Source organism: Myiozetetes cayanensis, unplaced genomic scaffold (genome assembly GCF_022539395.1).
Source record: "Myiozetetes cayanensis isolate MyiCay16 unplaced genomic scaffold, myiCay2020 scf68, whole genome shotgun sequence".
In the NCBI taxonomy this organism is placed as follows: Eukaryota; Metazoa; Chordata; class Aves; order Passeriformes; family Tyrannidae; genus Myiozetetes; species Myiozetetes cayanensis.
Window position 1 is genome coordinate 119,262 of NW_026087942.1, and position 22,572 is coordinate 141,833.

The window sequence follows — 22,572 nt, forward strand, 5'->3', positions numbered from 1 at the left end:
CAGCAGCCTTTCCCTTCTTGGGAAAGCTTCATCCCTTCCTGGATGAAGCAGGGAAGTGGGAAGGGGTTAAGAAATCCCCCCCCCTGGGAGGGGCTGGGCTGGAATTCCCAGGGAAGCCGTGGCTGCCCCATCCCTGGAAGTTGCTGGGATGAATCCCAGGCTCATCCCCATCCCCTCAGGAAGGATCCAGGCGTTCCCTGGGCTGTTCCTCCTCGTTAGGGGCAGTCATTAATTAGCAGGAGGCTGGGAACCACTAGATGGAGTGCAGGGAGCAGCTCTGGGAGCCTCTGGCCCAGCTCAGGAGCTCCCCTTCCTTCCAGGAATCACCACAAAATCACCACAAAAATCACCAAAAAATCACCAAAAAAATCACCAAAAAAACAAAAAAGGAGGTGGTTTTGTGATTGCTGAACTGGGGTTGTTGGAAGCCCCTCAGGGGAAAGGGAACATGAAAAGGGCAGAGGATCAAAATGAAACAAGGGATTAAATTGCTCTGAGGGCTGGGCAGGATTTTGTCTGCAGAGGGCCCAGAGGAGGGGCAGTCCCTGCCCCCCAGGAATGTGGGTGCCCCTCTCCAGCCCATCCCAGATCCCTGTCCCTTCTCCTGGAGGCTTTCCAGGGCACTGTCTCCCTGTCTCCCTTTCCCTCTGTGGCTCAGGATTCCCTTCCCCTGGATCCCTGGATGCTCCCAAACCTCTCCTTGGGAGCTCCTCTCCTTGAGGAGCTTTGCCCTGTTCCTGATGGTCTGTGTCGTTCTGCACCCCCACAGTGGGGTTATTCCACCTCATTCCACGTTATCCTGGGATTTTCCAGGTTATTCCCTCCCCCTCCAGCGCTCCAGAGCCAGCACCCACCCCGCTGTTTGTAGGGAAGGTGGATTTGGGGGGTTCAGACCCTGCTGTGCTGCTGCTGCTTCAGGGACGCTCCGGAGCCGGAGCCTGCCGGAATTCCCCGGGAATTTTGGCCTGGAATCACGGAGCAGTGGAATGTTTGGGCTGGAAGGAGCCTTCAGAGGGCTCTGAGGTCCATCCAACCCCTGTGGAGGGGCCTGGAATTCCCAATTGTTGGATATAGGAGAGCTCAGTTTTCCCAAAACCTCCTGGTTTTGGGAAAAAAAGGCGGATTTGTGGGGTGGTTGGGGTGGGAAGGGCCCTCTGAAGGTCACCCAGTGCAGCCAGGGGGGAGGGAAATGCCTGGGAGAAGTGCTGAGTCATGGAATGACCTCGGGAATGACGGAGCAAAGCTCGGGAATGATGGGAATGAGGGACAGGAGGGAAAGCTGCTGAGGAACGGGGAGGGGAGGGCTGGGCTGGCTCTGCCTGCCCTGGGGGTGTGGGCAGCCACTCCAGCCTCTGGAACGGCAGCTCCAGGGTTTCTCAGGGAATGGCAGAGGTGGAGATAATTGAGTTTAATTAGCAGTGAGGTCTGGGCTCTGAAATTCTGGGAGGAATTATTGGAATAACAGGTGGAAGAGTGAGGTTTAGCTGGGATATTGGGAAGGAATTGGGGTCTGACGTTCCTGAGGGATGTGGAGCTGCTGGGGTGGATCCAGAGGGGACATGGGGATGATCCCAGGGCTGGAGCCCCTCTGGAGCCAGGCTGGGAGAGCTGGGAATGTTCCCCTGGAGAAGGGAAGGATCCAGGGAGAGCTGAGAGCCCCTGGCAGGGCCTGAAGGGGCTCCAGGAGAGCTGGAGAGGGATTTGGGATGAGGGCTGGAGGGACAGCACACAGGGAATGGCTGCCCAGGGTTAGGGGGGAGATTGGGAAGGGATTCTTGGGGAGGGGCTGGGCTGGAATTCCCAGGGAAGCTGTGGCTGCCCCTGGATCCCTGGGAGTGTCCCAGGCCAGGCTGGATCCCCCTGGGATGGTGGGAGCTGTCCCTGCCTGTGTCAGGGGTGGCACTGGATGGGATTTAAGGTCCCTTCTGACCCAAACCAATCCAGGATTCCACAGGAGAGGGTCCAAAGGAGGGATGGGGGGACGGGGAAGGGTCTGGAGGTGGAGCCGTGTGGGAGCAGCTCCGGGCACTGGGATTGTCCAGCTGGAAAACTGGAGGCTCAGGGGGGGATTCCTTGGGATCTGCAGCTTCATCCCGAGGGGCAGCCCAGGGACAGGAGCCCAGGGAACAGCTGGAGATGGCTCAGGTGGGATAGTGGGGAAAAATCCCTCCTGGGAAAGGCTGCCCAGCCCTGGATCCCCATCCCATCCCATCCCATGCCATGCCATGCCATCCCATCCCTGGGGACACGGGCAGGGCTGGGTGGGATCAGGGGGATTTTCCAAGCTAAACAATTCCCTGGGCACATCCCCAAGGCTGCCAGGGTTCAGGGAGGGCTTGGACAAGGCTCTCTCAGGGACAGGGGGGGATTTTGGGATGTCCTGAGCGGGGCCAGGAGCCGGATGGGGATCCTTGGGGGGTCCCTTCCCACTCAGGGCATTCCATGGCTCCATCTGGAGTCAGCAGAGATCCATGGGATCCCCTGGAACCCATCCCAGCCTCATCCCACACAGCTGAGCGGCCCTGGATGTCCCCTGGAGCAGGGAAAGGGCCTTTCCCTTTGGGAGGGGCAGAATTCCCCAGGGAATTCCGCCTGTTTCCACCATTCCCCATGCCACGGGCAGGGACAGCTCCCACCATCCCAGGGGGATCCAGCCTGGCCTGGGACACTCCCAGGGATCCAGGGGCAGCCACAGCTTCCCTGGGAATTCCAGCCCAGCCCCTCCCCACCCTCCCAGCCAGGAATCCCTTCCCAGTATCCCATCTCTCCCAATCCCAGTCTCCCCAGTTTCCAGGGGGGTTATTCCTGGTTTTCCCCCTCCTTCCTGGGGCTCCCTTGGCTGAGCTCCAGCTCTCCCAGCCCCGTGCCCAGGCCCTGGGCCGGGTTTTAGGGCCCTAAATTGGGCAGTTGGGGTTTGGGGCTCTGTGGTTTCCGTGGGGGAGCTCCAGCTGTTCCCAGATGGGATGCAGACCCCCCATGGGTGGGGGGATCAAGGCTTGGATGGCCCCCAGGGCCGGGAATAACGTGGGATGTGTGGGGTTGGAGCTCCAGGGCTGCTTTTTACGAGGCCCAGGCCCTGCCTGCAGTGGCTTTATGGGTTATTCCAGAGCAGGAATTCACCCCCACCCTCGTCTGGGGGGATAACTGGGCCCAGCTGGGATCTCCCAGCCCTGCTCCAGGGTGGGGTTTCATCCCCTGCCCTGCAGGCTCCTTTCTCCAGGGCCTGGAGCTGGGCAGCACTCAGGGAATTGTGGAGTGTCCCGGGTGGGAAGGGACCCACAAGGATCATGGAAGGGATTTTAGGGATCATCTTATTCCACCCCCCACCCCTGCCATGGGCAGGGACACCTCCCGCTGTCCCCCATCTCCAAATCCTGCCCATGCTGGCCTTGGGCACTGCCAGGGATCCAGGGGCAGCCACAGCTTCCCTGGGTGATCATCCAGGGATCCAGGGGCAGCCACAGCTTCCTGGGATCACCCAGGGATCCAGGGGCAGCCACAGCTTCCCTGGGAATCACCCAGGGATCCAGGGGCAGCCACAGCTTCCCTGGGAATCACCCAGGGATCACCCAGGGATCCAGGGGCAGCCACAGCTTCCCTGGGAATCACCCAGGGATCCAGGGGCAGCCACAGCTTCCCTGGGAATCACCCAGGGATCCAGGGGCAGCCACAGCTTCCCTGGGAATCACCCAGGGATCCAGGGGCAGCCACAGCTTCCCTGGAATCACCCAGGGATCACCCAGGGATCCAGGGGCAGCCACAGCTTCCCTGGGATCACCCAGGGATCACCCAGGGATCCAGGGGCAGCCACAGCTTCCCTGGGATCACCCAGGGATCACCCAGGGATCCAGGGGCAGCCACAGCTTCCCTGGGTTTCCCTGGGATCACCCAGGGATCCAGGGGCAGCCACAGCTTCCCTGGGTGCTCATCCAGGTTTCCCTGGGATCCCCCATCCGGCTCCTGGCCCCGCTCAGGACATCCCAAAATCCCTCCCTGTCCCTGAGAGAGCCTTGTCCAAGCACCCCCTGAACCCTGGCAGCCTCGGGGATGTGCCCAGGGAATTGTTTAGCTTGGAAAATCCCCCTGATCCCACCCAGCCCAGCCCGTGTCCCCAGGGAGGGGATGGGATGGGATGGGATGGGATGGGGATCCAGGGCTGGGCAGCCTTTCCCAGGAGGGATTTTTCCCCACTATCCCACCTGAGCCGTCTCCAGCCGTTCCCTGGGCTCCTGTCCCTGGGCTGCCCCTCGGGATGAAGCTGCAGATCCCAAGGAATCCCCCCCTGAGCCTCCAGTTTTCCAGCTGGACAATCCCAGTGCCCGGAGCTGCTCCCACACGGCTCCACCTCCAGACCCTTCCCCGTCCTCCCATCCCTCCTTTGGACCCTCTCCTATGGGAGAATCCTGGCTGTCACCTTGCCAGGAAAATTCCCGGATTTCTGCAGCTCTGCAGAGCCCTGGTGCTGCCTCTGGTGCCCTGGGGGAGCCAGAGCCATGCTGGGAATATCCTGCCCTGGGAATGTCCTGCCCTAGGAATGTCCTGCCCTGGGAATGTCCTGCTCCAGTCTGGGAGCAGTTCTGGGGGCGAGGGGGGATCCCTGGTGAGACCCCCCCTGCAGAGCTGCTTCCAGCTCTGGGGGTTCCCAACATTCCTGAGGGACCTGGAGCTGCTGGAGTGGATCCAGAGGGGACACGGGGATGCTCCCAGGGCTGGAGCCCCTCTGGAGCCAGGCTGGGAGAGCTGGGAATGTTCCCCTGGAGAAGGGAAGGATCCAGGGAGAGCTGAGAGCCCCTGGCAGGGCCTGAAGGGGCTCCAGGAGAGCTGGAGAGGGATTTGGGATGAGGGCTGGAGGGACAGCACACAGGGAATGGCTGCCCAGGGTTAGGGGGGAGATTGGGAAGGGATTCCTGGCTGGGAGGGTGGGGAGGGGCTGGGCTGGAATTCCCAGGGAATCTCTGGATGCCCCTGGATCCTGGGAGTGTCCCAGGCCAGGCTGGATCCCCCTGGGATGGTGGGAGCTGTCCCTGCCTGTGTCAGGAGTGGCACTGGATGATCCTTAGGCTGCCTTCCCACCCAACCCATTCCCTAATTCCATGAACTAACTGGAACAGGGAGGTCAGACTTTCCCTTCATCTCCTCCTCCCGGCTCCCCCCGCAGCAGGAGGGGGCACAGCCAGGGCTGATCCCGCTGCTCCAGCCTGGCTTTGCTCTGGGAAGCGGCTCAGTCTCCAACCCAAACCTGCTCCCTGCTTTGAACCCCCCCCCATTCTCTCCCCCCTGTGCCCCCTCCCCCTGCCCTGGGGACCTGGGGGTGCCTCCCTGAGCCCCCCCTGGCGCTGGGAACTCGGAGCCAGCAGCGCTTTTGGGATCCTTTTGGCAGCCGAGCATGGTCCCTGCAGCCCTACTGAGTCAGCAGAACTGAGCCATCCCCGGGGGGGGCACTCATTAATATTCCATATTCCTGAGCTATTTCCAGCCTCCATTTGCAGCTATTCTGCTCTTTTCTGGGAGGGATTCATCCCCCCCCTCTCCAGGCTGTGCTGGAGGTTAAAGATTGGTGGTGTTTGAGCTTTGAGTTCTGGGAGCTGGGGCAGGGCCAGCCTGACCAGAACCCTGGGATGCTTTGGGGTGGAAGGGGCTTAAGGAGCATCTCATTCCAACCCCCTGCCATGGGCAGGGACAGCTCCCACCGTCCCAGGGTGCTCCAACCTGCCCTGGGACACTCCCAGGGATCCAGGGGCAGCCACAGCTTCCCTGGGGATTCCATCCCAGCCCCTTCCCCACCCTCCCAGCCAGGAATCCCTGCCCAAAATCCCAGTGTAAATCTCCCCTTTTCCAGTTTGAAGCCCTTCCCTGTGTCCCTGTGAGCAGGAACATCACAAGGGAGGGCCCAGCTGTGAGCTCAGAGGGTGGAAAAGGATTCCTAGACCTGGCCTAACCCCTCGTTCAAGTCTCCCCAATTTCCAGTGGGCTATTCCTCATTTTCCCCCTCCTTCCTGAGGTCCCGTTGGCTGAACCGCAGGCAGGAGGGAAAGGAGCCGATCCCGCCCTCCTCCCGGGGCTCCAGGTGATGCCGCGGCCCTTCCCATTCCTCGGTAGATTTGCTTCCCTTTGTGTGGTTCCCGGGCTGGCATTCCCGGCGTTAATTGCCCGGTGTCTGGAGGAGCCGCGTCCCTTTGTTCCTGCCGGCCCCGGCAGCTGCTCCAGCTGATATCCCAGCTGATCTCCCGGCTGATATCCCGCCTGATATCCCGCCTGATCCGCTGTTCCCCTCGGCTTTGTCTGGGAGCCCGCTCATCCATCCATCCCATCCATCCATCCATCCATCCATCCATCCATCCATCCATCCATCCATCCATCCATCGCGGGCCGGGCTCAGCTGTGCCCTCCCCTTCCCTCCCGGATCCCGCCGGGATCCGAGCGGCCCCCGCTGCTCTCACTGCTCCTCACAGCCACAACCGACACCGGGATCCCTCTTGGCTGCTTTTTTGGGATCGTCCAGGGGGGCGTTGACCTCCCATCCCCGGTGGCAGCTCAGAGGTTGTTCCGAGCAGCCTTTGAACCTCTGGGATCGAAGAATTCGTGGAATATTTGGGTGGGAAGGGACCTGAAAGGTCATTTAAAGCCCTTCCACCCTGCCGGGGACACCTCCCACCGTCCCGGGGTGCTCCAACCTGCCCTTGGACACTCCCAGGGATCCGGGGGCAGCCGCGGCTTCTCCGGGAATTCCCTCCCAGCCCCTCCCCGCCAGGAATTCCTTCCCGCTATCCCGTCTAACCCTCTGGCCGTGGGAAGCCGTTCCCTGGGTGCTGGGGCGCTTCAGAGTCCCCGGAGAGGGATCACAGATCCCGTGACGAGGGATAAAATGTTGTGGGACGGGGAAACCTTCGGGTCCGAACTGCGGGGCTTTAGGTGGGGTCAGATATCCGTGGGATCCTCGCGTGTCCCTCCCGGCCCGGGACATTCCACGGTTTTTTTTTTTTATAGGTTAAATATTAGTTATTTTGAGCCTCCCAGGTCGAACCCCCCCTCCCAGAGCAGGAGGTTTGGGGAGGATTTTCCACGCTCTCCAGGCGGGAATTTGCGGCTGCTCCCGGCGCCTCCACGCCGGGATCCGCCCTCCAAGGGGAGCAGGGAAGGAGCCTTTCCACACCTTTACCTGCCTCCCAAAACCTGCTCTGGGGAGGGGGGGATGAGCAGAGGGAGAGCAGAGCGGGACAAGCTCCGGCTTTCAGATGCAAAGCGGGGGATTAAAATCCCAGCCCTTTGATGGCCCCCGAGTGTGAAATGAGGCGCGGCTTTTGTTTTTTTGCCCGTTCCGGAGGGGCTCCCGCTCATCCCGGCCCCTTTGGAGCGGCAGGATGGGCTTTCCTTCCTCCCGGGGACCCTCTGGAGCCGCGCTGATGATCGAGAGGGGCCCTCCTGGCTGCGGGAGATAAGGGATGTCATTCCAAGGCTTGGCAGGAGCGCCGCGTATTCCCGGCTCCCTGCGCGGCTGCGGCTCCAACTGGGAGGGACTGGTGTGATGGGGGGGATAAAACACGGGTTAATGGGGCTCTGCCTGCCCCCCAGTGCTGCCAGTGCCGCCCCAGTACCCAACTGGGATGGGCACGGGGAACTCCAAGATCCAGGGGGCACCAGGGCCAGGCAGTGCCTGGGGTGCCACCCGCTCCCAGCTCCAACTGGGAGGGACTGGTGTGATGAGGGGGGATAAACCACGGGTTAATGGGGCTCTGCCTGCCCCCCAGTGCTGCCAGTGCCGCCCCAGTACCCAACTGGGATGGGCACGGGGGAGCTCTTGAGTGCCAGGATGGACCAGGGCCAGGCAGTGCCTGGGGTGTCACCCACTCCCAGCTCCAACTGGGAGGGACTGGTGTGATGGGGGGGAGGGACAAAGCACACGTTAATGGGGCTCTGCCTGCCCCCCAGTGCTGCCCCAGTACCCAACTGGGATGGGTAGATCCAGAGGGGACCAGGGCCAGGCAGTGCCTGGGGTGCCACCCGCTCCCAGCTCCAACTGGGAGGGACTGGTGTGATGAGGGGGGATAAAACACGGGTTAATGGGGATCTGTCTGCACCCCAGTGCTGCCCCAGTACCCAACTGGGATGGGCACGGGGAACTCCAAGATCCAGGGGTCACCAGGGCCAGGCATTGCCTGAGGTGCCACCCGCTCCCAGCTCCAACTGGGGGGACTGGTGTGATGGGGGGGGGGGGACAAAACGTGTTAATGGGGCTCTGCCTGCCCCCCAGTGCTGCCCCAGTACCCAACTGGGATGGGCATGGGGAACTCCAAGATCCAGGGGGCACCAGGGCCAGGCAGTGCCTGGGGTGCCACCCGCTCCCAGCTCCAACTGGGAGGGACTGGTGTGATGGGGGGGGATAAACCAAGGGTTAATGGGGCTCTGCCTGCCCCCCAGTGCTGCCCCAGTACCCAACTGGGATGGGCACGGGGGAGCTCTTGAGTGCCAGGATGGACCAGGGCCAGGCAGTGCTTGGGGTGCCACCTGCTCCCAGCTCCAACTGGGAGGGACTGGTGTGATGGGGGGGAATAAAACATGGGTTAATGGGGCTCTGCCTGCCCCCAGTGCTGCCCCAGTACCCAACTGGGATGGGTAGATCCAGAGGGGACCAGGGCCAGGCAGTGCCTGGGGTGCCACCCGCTCCCAGCTCCAACTGGGAGGGACTGGTGTGATGGGGGGGATAAAATACACGTTAATGGGGCTCTGTCTGCCCCCCAGTGCTGTCCCAGTACCCAACTGGGATGGGCACTGGAGAGCTCCGGGTGCCAGGATGGACCAGGGCCAGGCAGTGCCTGGGGTGCCACCCGCTCCCAGCTCCAACTGGGAGGGACTGGTGTGATGGGGGGGGATAAAACACGCGTTAATGGGATATTCTGTGCCCTTCCCCGAGCCACAGATCCCCGTTTTCTCGGGCTGCCGGAGCTCAGCCCCAGCTCTGGGGGGCTCGGGGGGCTCTGAGGGGGTCTCGGGGTCCCCCCGGGACCGGCGTTTTAAGAGGGGCAGGTGCGGAGCGGGGCCGGTTTTTGCCGTCCCGTAAAACCCCGGCAACAAAAAAAAAACCGCTTCAAAGGGCCCTTAATGACCCCAAAATGAAACGTTTGCCACGGCCCCCCCCCCTCCCCTCGTAAAATCCCGGCCGGCCCTTTAATTGCCTCGTAAAACGGCTCAGGAAAAAAAAAAAAAAGGTATTAAAGGGGGTTTTTTTTGTTTTGTTGCCGCTCTGAGATCGCGGAGCCCTCGGGGGGCCCCCCCCGTGTCCAGCTGTTTCCCTCCCCGCCGCCTTAATGAGCCGGCTCCTTAATTATTCCCGGCTCCTTTTTCTTCTCCGGCTGGCCTGGAGCCACCACCCCGGCTCAGGTGTGGCCCGGGGACACCCCCAGCCCTTCCCCCGGACCCCCGGCCTTTGGGGAGGGGGGTTCGGGCTGTCACGACCCCTCTCGGGGGGTTTTCCCGATGGTTCCCTCGCCTCCCTGTCCCGGGGCGACCCCGGCAGCGAGTTCAGCTGGGCCGAGCCCGGAGAGGAGGCAGAGCGAGGACAGCTCGGCTAATTTACACCTCCCCGGAGCCCCCCGGGCGCAGCCGCCCTTCCAGGGGCCGGGAATTGGCTGGAATTGGCTGGAATTGGCAGCTGGGGCTCGGGGAGGCGCAGCTGGAGAGCTGCAGCTGCTGCCCTTGGAATGAGCCGAGCTCCGGCTCCCGCCCCACAACCACCGGGGCAGGGCTGGGGGGGCTCGGGTTTGGGGGTGTCCAGGTTTGAGGGGTCCTTGGTACAGGATATCCTGCTTTGGGGTGTCCAGGTTTGGGGATGTCCAGGTTTGAGGGGTCCTGGGTACAGGATATCCTGCTTTGGGGTGTCCAGGTTTGGGGATGTCCAGGTGTGGGGGTGTCCAGGTTTGAGAGATCCTGATTTTGGATGTCCTAGGTTTGGGGTGTCCAGGTTTGAGAGATCCTGATTTTGGATGTCCTAGGTTTGGGGTGTCTTGTTTTGGGGTGTCCAGGTTTGAGGGGTCCTGGGTCGGGAATATCCTGGTTTGTGGTGTCTTGTTTGGAGGATTTCCTGGCTTTTGGGGTGTTCTGGTCTGTGGTGTCCTGGGTTTGGGGGTATCCAGGTTTGAGGGCTCCTGGGTCAGGGATATCCTGGATTTGGGAATGTCCTGGTTTGAAGGGTCCTGATTGGCAGGGCCCAGGTTTGGGGATGTCCAGGTTTGAGGGGTCCTGGTTTGGGAATATCCCAGATTTGGGGATGTTCTGGTTTGAAGGGTCCTGGTTGGAGGATTTCCTGGCTTTTGGGGTGTTCTGGTCTGTGGTGTCCTGGGTTTTGGGGTATCCAGGTTTGAGGGGTCCTGGTTTGAGAGATCCTGATTTTGGGTGTCCTTGGTTTGGGGTGTCCAGGTTTGAGGGGTCCTGGGTTGGGGATATCCCAGATTTGGGGATGTCCTGGTTTGAAGGGTCCTGATTGGCAGGGCCCAGGTTTGGGGTGTCCTGATTGGAGGATTTCCTGGCTTTTGGGGTGTCCTAGGTTTGGGGGTATCCAGGTTTGAGGGCTCCTGGGTCAGGGATATCCTGCTTTGGGGTGTCCAGGTTTGGGGATGTCCAGGTTTGAGGGGTCCTGGTTTGAGAGATCCTGATTTTGGATGTCCTCGGTTTGGGGTGTCCAGGTTTGAGGGGTCCTGGGTTGGGGATATCCCAGATTTGGGGATATCCCAGATTTGGGGATGTCCTGATTGGCAGGGCCCAGGTTTGGGGTGTCCTGATTGGAGGATTTCCTGGCTTTTTGGGGTGTTCTGGTCTGTGGTGTCCTGGGTTTTGGGGTGTCCAGGTTTGAGGGGTCCTGCGTCAGGAGTATCCCGGATTTGGGGATGTTCTGGTTTGAAGGGTCCTGATTGGAGGATTTCCTGGCTTTTTGGGGTGTTCTGGTCTGTGGTGTCCTGGGTTTGGGGGTGTCCAGGTTTGAGGGGTCCCGGGTTGAGAGATCCTGATTTTGGATATCCCAGATTTGGGGATGTCCAGGTTTGAGGGGTCCTGACTGGCAGTGCCCAGGTTTGGGAGTGTTTCTGGGTTTGGGATATCCTGGTTCAGGGATGTCCAGGTTGGGGGATTTCCTGGGTTTTGGGGTGCTCTGGATTTAGAGGTGTCCAGGTCTGGGAGTTTCCTGGGTTTAGGGGTTTCCTGGATTTAGGTTTCCTGGATTTAGAGTGTCCAGGTCTGGGAGTTTCCTGGGTTTGAGGGTTTCCTGGATTTAGGGTGTCCAGGTCTGGGAGTTTTCTGGGTTTAGGGGTTTCCTGGATTTAGGGTGTCCAGGTCTGGGAGTTTTCTGTGTTTGGGGGTTTCCTGGATTTAGGGTGTCCAGGTTTGGGAGTTTCCTGTGTTTGGGGGTTTCCTGGATTTAGGGTGTCCAGGTTCTGAGGATTGAGTTTCCTGGGTTTGGGGGTTTCCTGGATTTAGGGTGTCCAGGTCTGGGAGTTTCCTGGGTTTGGGAGTTTCCTGGATTTAGAGGGCCCAGGTTTGGGGTGTCTGAGTTTGGCCCTGGTTTGGGGATTTCCTGGATTTCCTGGGTTCTGAGTTTGGGGTGTCCTGGCTTTGGGAGTGCCCAGGTTTGGGGTCTTTTACGTCCCCAGAACACCCAAACCCTTCGCTGCTGCTTTTGTTTATCAGCATTAAAAAAAACCAAAAAAAAAAACCCCAAAAACCCAAATGTGGAGTTCCCAAAGCGCGTGGAAAGCTCGGGAATCGCCGGAGCAGGAGGGGTGGGAGCTGTGCAGCCCCCACTCCATCCCTGTCCCTCCCCCTCCTCGTTTTCCCTCTCCAGAGGCCCCCAATTTATCAGCAGCCCCACCTGGGCCGGATCCAGGTGACTGAGCCGGGTCAGCCGGGCCGTTCCCGCCGGGAGATGGGAATGGCTGGGAGCAGCTGCTCCCTGGGATGGCTCCTGAGTTAATGACCCCTTCCCACCCCACCCGGGGGCTGCCAGGGAGCCACAGCCCGGGATTCCCTGTCCAGAGCCTTTTCCCAGCCTCGGTATTCCCTGTCCAGCCTGGTATTCCCTGCTCCTCAGCCTTTTCCTACCCTGGTATTCCCTGTCCAACCTGGTATTCCCTGCTCCTGAGCCTTTTCCCAGCCTGATATTCCATGTCCAGCCTGGTATTCCATGTCCAACCTGGTATTCCCTGCTCCTGAGCCCTTCCCAGCCTGGTATTCCCTTCTCCTGAGCCTTCCCAGCCTGGTATTCCATGTCCAACCTGGTATTCCCTGCTCCTGAGCTTTTTCCTACCCTGGTATTCCCTGCTCCTGAGCCCTTCCCAGCCTGGTATTCCCTTCTCCTGAGCCCTTCCCAGCCTGGTATTCCCTGCTCCTGAGCCTTTTCCCAGCCTGGTATTCCATGTCCAGCCTGGTATTCCCTGCTCCTGAGCCTTTTCCCAGCCTGATATTCCCTGTCTCCTGAGCCCTTCCCAGCCTGGTATTCCCTGCTCCTGAGCCCTTCCCAGCCCGGGATTCCCTGTCCAGCCTGGTATTCCCTGCTCCTGAGCCTCTTCCCAGCCTGGGATTCCCTGTCCAGCCTGGTATTCCCTGATCCTGAGCCCTTCCCAGCCCGGGATTCCCTGTTCAGAGTGCTTTCCAGCCTGGCATTCCCTGCTCCTGAGCCTTCCCAGCCTGGTATTCTGTGTTCCTGAGCCTTCCCAGCCCGGTATTCCCTGTCCAGAGCCTTTTCCTGGCCCGATATTCCCTTCTTCTGAGCCTTCCCAGCCTGGTATTCCCTACTCCTGAGCCCTTCCCAGCCTGGTATTCCCTGTCCAGAGCCTTTTCCCAGCCTGGTATTCCCTGTCCAGAACCTTTTCCCAGCCTGATATTCCCTGTCTGCTTTTCCCTGCTCCAGAGCCCTTTCCCTGCCTGCTTTTTCTGTGTTCCCAAGCCCTTTCCCAGCTCTGGTTTTCCCTTTCCCGGAGCCCTTTCCCATCCTGGTTTTCCCATCCTGGTTTTCCCATCCTGGTTTTCCCATCCCGGTTTTCCCATCCTGGTTTTTCCATCCCGGTTTTCCCGGTCATTCCCAGTTTCCCTGGCCTTTCCCGGTGTTCCTGAGGGGTTTTCCCTTTGCCTTGCAGCGAGAACGAGGCTCTGTGGAGGGAGGTGGCCAGCCTGAGGCAGAAACACGCCCAGCAGCAGAAGGTGGTCAACAAGGTAAAGAAATCCCGCTTTTCCGCAGGGATTGGGATGATTGGGATGCTGCTCCCTGCCTGTGCCAGGGCCCTCCATCCCCCTTGGGAAGTACATTTTCCATGGATTCCTCCTCCCAGAGCTCCTTCTCTCCAGGTTCTGTGCCCACCCAAACCGATTTTCCTTGGTTTTTCTCCTCCCAGAGCTCTTTCTCTCCAGGTTTCCCCTTTATTTCTCCTCCCAGAGTTCTTCCTCTCTGGTTTTTTCCTGGTTTTGTCCTCCCAGACTCTTTCTCTCCAATTTTCCCTGTGTTTCTCCTCCCAGAGTTCTTCCTCTCCCGTTTTTTTCCTGGTTTCCTCCTCCCAGAGCTTTTTCTCTCCAGTTTTTCCCTGTTTCCCTCTTCCCAGAGCTCTTCCTCTCCAGTTTTCCCCTTTATTTTTCCTCCCAGAGCTCTTCCTCTCCAATTTTCCCTGTTTCCCTCTTCCCAGAGCTCTTTCTCTCCAGGTTTCCCCTTTATTTCTCCTCCCAGACTCCTTCTCTCCAATTTTTCCCTATTTTTCTTCTCTCAGAACTATTTATCTCCAGGTTCTCCCTGTTTTTTCTCCCCGAGAGCTCCTTCTCTCCAGTTTTCCCTGTTTTCCTCCTCCCAGAGCTCTTCCTCTCCAGGTTTCCCCTTTGTTTCTCCTCCCAGACTCTTTCTCTCCAGTTTTCCCCTTTATTTCTCCTCCCAGACTCTTTTCTCTCCCAATTTTCCCTGTGTTTCTCCTCCCAGAGCTCTTCCTCTCTGGTTTTTCCCTGTTTTCCTCCTCCCAGAGCTCTTCCTCTCCAGTTTTCCTTTATTTCTCCTCCCAGAGCTCTTTCTCTCCAGTTTTCCTTGGCTTTCTTCTCCCAGAGCTCTTCCTCTCCAGTTTTCCTTATTTTCTCCTCCCAGAGCTCTTCCCTCCATTTTTCCCTGTTTTCCTCCTCCCAGAGCTCTTCCCCTCCATTTTTCCCTGTTTTCCTCCCTGCCCAGCTCTTTCTCCCCCTTTTCCCAGCCCCCCCTAACAGCTTTTCCCTCTTTTCCCCCCTCAGCTCATCCAGTTCCTGATTTCCCTGGTGCAATCCAACCGAATTCTGGGGGTCAAGAGGAAGATGTGAGTCTGCATTCCTGCACCCACTGATGAATTCCAGGGGGGCCAGGGAGCTGGGAATCCCGGGATTCCCCGGGAGCCTGGCAGGAGCAGGACCGGGAATCTGGGAATGCCGGGAGCTGCTTTTCCGTGCCGGATCCTGCTGGCTCTTCCCGGGGTTCCTGCGGGATGGGATGGGATGGGATGGGATACAGGGATGGGATGGGATGGGATGGGATGGGATGGGATGCAGGGATGGGATGGGATGGGATGGGATGGGATGGGATACAGGGATGGGATACAGGGATACAGGGATGGGATGGGATGGGATGGGATGGGATACAGGGATGGGATACAGGGATGGGATGGGATGGCAGGGCCGCCTTTGGGCACCATCTGGCAGCAGCTTAATTAGCGTTAATGAGCAGGGGGGAAATGATGGATCTGGGGAGGGCAGACAGCTCCTCCGGAGCCTCGGGAATGATGGATGGGCCTGTGTCCGGAGCAGTGGGAATTTGGGAGGGAATTTGGGAGGGATCCAGGCAGGGCTCGGGCACGACGCGAGGGGGAGAGCAGGGGCTGCAGAAACCCCTCCAGGGCCCCGGCATTCCCATTCCCATTCCCATTCCCATTCCCATTCCTGCCCAGCAAAGAGCAGAGCGCAGCCCCCGGTGCTCCCTGTGTCCCTGAACGCCAGGGAATCCGGGAATCAGGGAATCACAGAGCGGTTTGGCTGGGAAGGGACCTCAATTCCCACCCAGCACCACCCCTCCCACCATCCCAGGGGGATCCAGCCTGGCCTGGGACACTCCCAGGGATCCAGGGGCAGCCACAGCTTCCCTGGGAATTCCAGCCCAGCCCCTCCCCACCCTCCCAGCCAGGAATCCCTTCCCAATCTCCCCCCTAACCCTGGGCAGCCATTCCCTGTGTGCTGTCCCTCCAGCCCTCATCCCAAATCCCTCTCCAGCTCTCCTGGAGCCCCTTCAGGCCCTGCCAGGGGCTCCGAGGTCTCTCCCTGGATTTCCCCTTCTCCAGGATCCCTGTCCTGGCTCCCTGTGGCCCATCCCGGGGTCCTCCCGCCCCTCTGGATTCTCCCACACCTGAAACCGCTGTCCCTTGTCCGGGGGCTGGGTTTGGGATGGGATGGGATGGGATGGGATGGGATGGGATGGGATGGGATGGGATGGGATGGGATGGGATACAGGGATGGGATGGGATGGGATGGGATGGGATGGGATGGGATGGGATGGGATGGGACGGGATGTTCCCATGTGTAATTCCCGGTGTTTCCCGGGAATTCCCGCAGCCCCCTGATGCTGAACGACAGCGGTTCAGCACATTCCATGCCCAAGTACAGCCGCCAGTATTCCCTGGAGCACGTCCATGGATCATCCCCCTACGCAGTGAGTGCTCCTGCAGCATTTGTGGGGTGGGAACAGGGCCCTGGATTTGTGGGGAGGGAAAAAGGACCTGGATTTGTGGGGAGGGAAAAAGGACCTGGATTTGTGGGGAAGGAAGAGAAAATGACCTGGATTTGTGGGGAGGGAAAAAGGACCTGGATTTGTGGGACAAGGACCTGGATTTGTGGGGAGGGAAAAAGGCCTTGGATTTGTGGGAATGGAACAAGGCCCTGGATTTGTGGGACAAGGATCTGGATTTGTGGGGAGGGAAAAAGGACCTGGATTTGTGGGGAGGGAAAAGGACCTGGATTTTGGAAAGGGAACAAGACCCTGGACTTGTGGGAAGGGGAACAAGGACCTGGATTTGTGGGGAGGGACAAGGACCTGGATTTGTGGGGTAGGAACAAGGCCCTGGATTTGTGGGGAGGGAAAAAGACCCTGGATTTGTGGGGAGGGACAAGGACCTGGATTTGTGGGGTGGGAACAAGGACCTGGATTTATGGGAAGGGAACAAGGACCTGGATTTGTGGGAAGGGAACAAGGACCTGGATTTGTGGGAAGAGGAACAAGGCCCTGGATTTGTGGGGTAGGAACAAGGACCTGGATTTGTGGGGAAGGAACAAGGCCCTGGATTTATGTGAAGGGAACAAGGACCTGGATTTGTGGGGAGGGACAAGGACCTGGATTTGTGGAGAGGGAAAAAGGCCCTGGATTTATGTGAAGGGAACAAGGCCCTGGATTTGTGGGGAGGGAAAAAGGCCCTGGATTTGTGGGGAGGGAAAAAGGACCTGGATTTGTGGAGAGGGAACAAGGCCCTGGATTTGTAGGGAGGGAACAAGGACCTGGATTTTGGAAAGGGAAAAAGGCCCTGGATTTGTGGGAATGGAACAAGGCCCTGGATTTATGGGAATGGAACAAGGCCCTGGATTTATGTGAAGGGAACAAGGCCCTGGATTTGTGGGAAGGGGAAAAAGGACCTGGATTTGTGGAGAGGGAAAAAGGACCTGGATTTGTGGGGAGGGAAAAAGGACCTGGATTTGTGGGAAGAGGGAAAAAGGACCTGGATTTGTGGGGTGGGAACAAGGCCCTGGATTTGTGGAGAGGGACAAGGACCTGGATTTGTGGGGAAGGAAAAAGGACCTGGATTTATGGGAAGGGGAACAAGGCCCTGGATTTGTGGGGAGGGACAAGGACCTGGATTTTGGAAATGGAAAAAGGATCTGGATTTGTGGGAAGGGGAACAAGGTCCTGGATTTATGGGAAGAGACAATGACCTAGATTTGTGGGAAGGGGAACAAGGACCTGGATTTGTGGGAAGGGGAACAAGGACCTGGATTTTTGGAGAGGGACAGGGCCCTGGATTTATGTGAAGGGAACAAGGCCCTGGATTTTTGGGGAGGGAACAAGGACCTGGATTTGTAGGGAGGGGAAAAGCACCTGGATTTGTGGGGAGGGAGAAAGGACCTGGATTTGTGGGGGGGGGAACAAGGCCCTGGATTTGTGGGGTAGGAACAAGGATCTGGATTTGTGGGGAGGGAAAAAGGACCTGGATTTGTGGGGAAGGAAAAAGGACCTGGATTTATGGGAAGGGGAAAAAGGACCTGGATTTGTAGGGAGGGGAACAAGGCCCTGGATTTGTGGGAATAAATGAAGTGGTGCTGGGCTCATCCCTGCTCCCGGGATCCAGGGCTTGGATCCAGGATTTGCTTTGGCACCAAAAGCCACCAGAACCCCCTCCCGCTGCCTAATTAGGGGGTAATTAACGCCATTCCTGCCAAAGGGGGCTGGGATTGGACAGGGAAGGGTGTTTGGAGCCAGGTGGGAATTGTGGAGCAGAGCCCAGCGGTGCCTGGGCACGGGATAATCATCCAGTTCCAACCTCCCACCATCCCAGGGGGATCCAGCCTGGCCTGGGACACTCCCAGGGATCCAGGGGCAGCCACAGCTTCCCTGGGAATTCCAGCCCAGCCAGGAATCCCTTCCCAATCTCCCCCCTAACCCTGGGCAGCCATTCCCTGTGTGCTGTCCCTCCAGCCCTCATCCCAAATCCCTCTCCAGCTCTCCTGGAGCGGCCCTGGAAGGTTCTCCAAGGTCTCCCTGGATCCTTCCCTTCTCCAGGGGAACATTCCCAGCTCTCCCAGCCTGGCTCCAGAGGGGCTCCAGCCCTGGGATCATCCCCATGTCCCCTCTGGATTCCCTCCAGCAGCTCCAGGTCCCTCAGGAATGTTGGGAATCCCCAGAGCTGCAGGGGGGTCTCCCCTGAGGGTGCAGAGGGACAGAATTCCCGCTTTTCCCGCTTCCCACGCCGTGGGATCAGCCCTGGACACGGGGAGGGTTCTGGATCCTGGCTCCACATCCCGGTGTCCCCTCATTCCCGAGGGATTTCCCTGCTGGGGGAGCCTGGGGGTGTCCCTGGGGGGTGGGAAAGGTGGGAAGGGATGAGCCGATCCCGAGGTTTGGAGCACAGGGAATGTCGGGATTGGGAAGGGTTGGGGTGTTCCCACATTCCCGTTGGAATTCCAGCACCCCTGGAATTTCCTGGGCTCACCCAGGGGGGGTTCAGGGCCTTGAATCCCAATTCATTTGTTCCGGGGTTGGTATCCAAAGGCAGCAGTTCCTGGAATTCTCTGTATTCCTGGAATTCTCTGTATTCCTGGAATTCTCTGTATTCCTGGAATTCCCTGTATTCCTGGAATTCTCTGTATTCCTGGAATTCTCTGTATTCCTGGAATTCCCTGGCCCTCGGGTTCCATCTCTTAATGTGGGAATTCCTGGTTTGGATTCTGAGCAAAGGAGGGGTTTAGTGGGAAATAAATAACTGAATAAAAATAATATTTTATTTTTAAATATGTTTTTATATAATATAAATATAATTTAAATATGTTTTATATAATTTTATATAAATTATATATTTTATATATTTATTTATATATTATTATATATAAATTTTTATATAATATTATGTATTATTTATGTGTTTTAAAATAATAAATAATAATTAAATAAAATGAATAAAGTATTAAAATACTAAATAAAAATTATTAAAAATAAAATAAAAATAAGTAAATTAAAATAAAATAAAACTAATTAAAAAATAGTCAAAATAATAACATGCTGCATGGATAAAAATGTATCTATTATAAAACAATAAAAATCAAAATAAAATTATTAAAGTTAATCAATTAGTGAATTAAAAATCGTCCATGTTGGAATAATAGAAATAAATGAAATAAAAGTAAATGAATAATAGAAATAAATGAAATAGAAGTAAATGAAAGAAATAACAATTGAATATCATAAAAGTAAAACAATGAAAAATTAAAATACTGTATTATAGAAATAGCAATGAAATGAAAATGAATTAATAATAAAACAATAAGTAAAAATCACTTCATTGTACAAATAATGGACAGCAAAATAAGAAATCAATAAATTAAGAAATGAATAATTAAAAGGGGAAGGGGAAGCTGAAAATCTGGGCTTCCAAAAGCCCGGGAGGGAACAATCCCAAAAAAGAATCCAGCCCTTTGCTCTTCCAATTCCGTGATTTCCATGGGAATGGATTTGATGGTCAGAGATGGGGGGGGTTGTCTGGGTTTATTTCTGGGTTTAAATTCTCCCTCCTTGGGATTTTGGGGTCCCATCCCTTCCTTCCTCATTGGGATTTGGGGATTCCAACCCCCTTCCTTCCTTGGGATTTTGGGGTCCCATCCCTTCCTTCCTCCCTGGGATTTTGGGATTCCAGCCCCTCTCCCTCCCTGGGATTTGGGGATTCCAACCCCCTCCCTCCCTGGGATTTGGGGTTCCATCCCTTCCTTCCTCCCTGGGATTTGGGGATTCCAACCCCCCACCTTCCTTGGGATTTGAGGATTCCAAACCCCCTCCCTCCTTGGGATTTGGGGATTCCAACCCCTCTCCCTCCTTGGGATTTGGGGATTCCAACCCCCTTCCTTCCTCCCTGGGATTTTGGGATTCCAACCCCCCTCCCTCCTTGGGATTTGGGGACTCCAACCCCCACCTTCCTTGGGATTTTGGGGTCCCATCCCTTTCTTCCTCTCTGGGATTTTGGGCTCTCACCCTTCCTCCCTCATTGGGATTTTGGGATGTCCGTGCCTCCTTCCCTGGGATTTTGGGATCCCACCCCCTTGGAATGTTGGGATCCCACCCCTCCCTCCTCCCTGGAATCCTGGGATGCCTGTTCCTCCCTCCTCGGGATTTTGAGATCCCACCCCCACCTTCTTCCCTGGGATTTTGGGATCCCACCCCAGCTTCCCTCTGGGATTTTGGGATTCCAACCCCCCTCCTTTGCTGGAATTTGGGCTCCCACCCTTCATTCCTCATTGGGATTTTGGGATGTCTGTGCCTCCTTCCCTGGGATTTTGGGATCCCACCCCACCTTCTTGGGATTTTGGGATCCCACTATGGGATTTTGGCCTCCCACCCCAATTCCCTCCTTGGGATTTTGGGATGTCCGTGCCTCCTTCCCTGAAATTTTTAGATCCCACTCTGGGATTTTTGGATCCCACTCTGGGATTTTGGGTTCCCACCTCCCTTGGAATGTTGGGATCCCACCCCTCCCTCCTCCCTGGAATCCTGGGCTGTCTGTTCCTCCCTCCTTGGGATTTTGGGGCCCCACCCCACCTTCTTCCCTGGGATTTTGGGATCCCACCTCACCTCCCTGCTTGGGATTTTGGGCTCCCACCCCTTCCTCCCTCATTGGGATTTTGGGATGTCCGTGCCTCCTTCCCTGAGGATTTTGGGATCTCACTCTGGGATTTTGGGTTCCCACTCCACCTTCCCACCCCCCTTGGAATGTTGGGATCCCACCCCTCCCTCCTCCCTGGAATCCTGGGCTGTCTGTTCCTCCCTCCTTGGGATTTTGGGATCCCACCCTTCATTCCTCCTTGGGATTTTGGGATGTCCGTGCCTCCTTCCCTGGGATTTTGGGCCACACCCCCCCTTCTTGGGATTTTGGGATCTCACTCTGGGATTTTGGGATCCCACCCCACCTCCCTCCTTGGGATTTTGGGATGTCCCTGCCTTCTTCCCTGGGATTTTGGGATCTCACTCTGAGATTTTGGGTTCCCACTCTGGGATTTTGGTTTCCCACCCCCCTTGGAATGTTGGGATCCCACCCCTCCCTTCTCCCTGGAATCCTGGGCTGCCTGTTCCTCCCTCCTTGGGATTTTGGGATCCCACCTACCTTCTGCCCCTTGAGATTCCTGGGATCCCATTCCAGCTTCTCCCTGGGATTTTGGGATTCCAACCCCCTTCCCTCCTTGGGATTTGGGGATTCCAGCCCTCCTCCATCCTTGGGATTTTGGGGTCCCATCTCTTTCTTCCACTCTGGGATTTTGGGTTGGAATGTTGGGATCCCACCCCTCCCTCCTCCCTGGAATCCTGGGCTGTCTGTTCCTCCCTCCCCTGGGATTTTGGGATCCCACCCCTCGGAATTCCAGGCTGCTCCCCACTGATTCCCACCGTCCTTTCGTCATTCCAGGCCTCCTCCCCCGCCTACAGCGGCTCCAACCTCTATTCCCCGGATTCCTCGGCCAATTCCGGCCCCATCATCTCCGACGTCACCGAGCTGGCCCCGTCCAGCCCCTCGGCCTCTCCCAGCGGGAGCCTGGATGGAAGGTGGGGATCCCATTCCCAGAAATTCCCTCCTCCTGTAGCTTCAACCCTCAGAGGGTCCCACGGAACCCCCCCGGGTTCCGTGGGACCCTCTGGGGCTGGGGGACACAGTTGGCTTCCACCCTCTGGAATTTGGGAATCAAGAGCCCCCTCAGGTTCCCCCATTCCTTGCCAGAGGTTCTCCCATTCCATAGGGAATTCCCCAGCCTTTCCCTGCATTCCCTGCTCAGCCCCATTCCCGCCCTCTCTCCTGAATTTCCTGATTCCCCCACCCGCTTCCCTCGGCTCCTCCTGCCCTCCCAGCTCCCAGCTCTCTTTTTTGGGCCATTCCTGGTTACATCCCCCAGGAATCCCATGGATTGCCTGGAATTCCCTGTGCCGGGAACATTCTCCCCCCAGGCCCAGCTCCTGCTATCCCAGGGGGATCCAACCTGGCCTGGGACACTCCCAGGGATCCAGGGGCAGCCACAGCTTCCCTGGGAATTCCAGCCCAGCCAGGAATCCCTTCCCAATCTCCCCCCTAACCCTGGGCAGCCATTCCCTGTGCCCCATCCCTCAATCCCTCATCCCAAATCCCTCTCCAGCTCTTCCTGGAGCCCCTTCAGGCCCTGCCAGGTTCTCCAAGGATCTCCCTGGATCCTTTCCCTTCTCCAGGGGAACATTCCCAGTTCCCTCATCCCCGAGTTCCCAGACGTTCCCTTGGAGCAAAGAATTCCTTCCCCACATCCCCCCATCCCTCCATCCCTCCCATTCCATGGTCCCATTGCCCCTGAGGAACATTCCGGGTGTCCCTGAGGATTCCTGGTGTCCCTGAGGAGCATTCCCCGTGTCCCCAAGGCACATTCCCATTGTCCCTGAGGAACATTCCCCGTGTCCCTGAGGAGCATTCCCGGTGTCATTCCCGCTGTCCCCGATGCCATTCCCACTATCCCTGATGCCATTCCCACTATCCCCGATGCCATTCCCACTATCCCCGATGCCATTCCCGCTATCCCTGATGCCATTCCCGCTATCCCCGATGCCATTCCCGCTATCCCCGATGCCATTCCCACTGTCCCCGATGCCATTCCTGCTGTCCCTGATGCCATTCCCGCTATCCCCGAGCATCATTCCCGCTATCCCTGATGCCATTCCCACTGTCCCCGATGCCATTCCCGCTATCCCTGATGCCATTCCCACTATCCCCGATGCCATTCTCGCTGTCCCCGATGCCATTCCCGCCGTCCCCGATGCCATTCCCACTGTCCCCGATGCCA

The 22,572-nt window shown here is 57.7% G+C and overlaps 2 protein-coding genes across 2 annotated transcripts in view; both read left to right on the forward strand.

Annotated features, from left to right (window-relative positions):
- Positions 1-22,572, forward strand: part of LOC126651578 (uncharacterized) — a gene marked incomplete at its 3' end in the record, with an annotated part of 149,721 nt that overhangs the window by 70,501 nt on the left and 56,648 nt on the right. The gene's annotated exons all lie outside the window — the stretch shown is intronic.
- Positions 1-22,572, forward strand: part of HSF1 (heat shock transcription factor 1) — a 52,486-nt gene that overhangs the window by 11,713 nt on the left and 18,201 nt on the right. The window contains exons 5-8 of the mRNA XM_050337532.1: positions 13,122-13,197; positions 14,245-14,306; positions 15,589-15,685; positions 21,183-21,319. Coding sequence (XP_050193489.1) covers positions 13,122-13,197; positions 14,245-14,306; positions 15,589-15,685; positions 21,183-21,319 — 372 coding nt within the window. The remainder of the gene's footprint in view (positions 1-13,121; positions 13,198-14,244; positions 14,307-15,588; positions 15,686-21,182; positions 21,320-22,572) is intronic.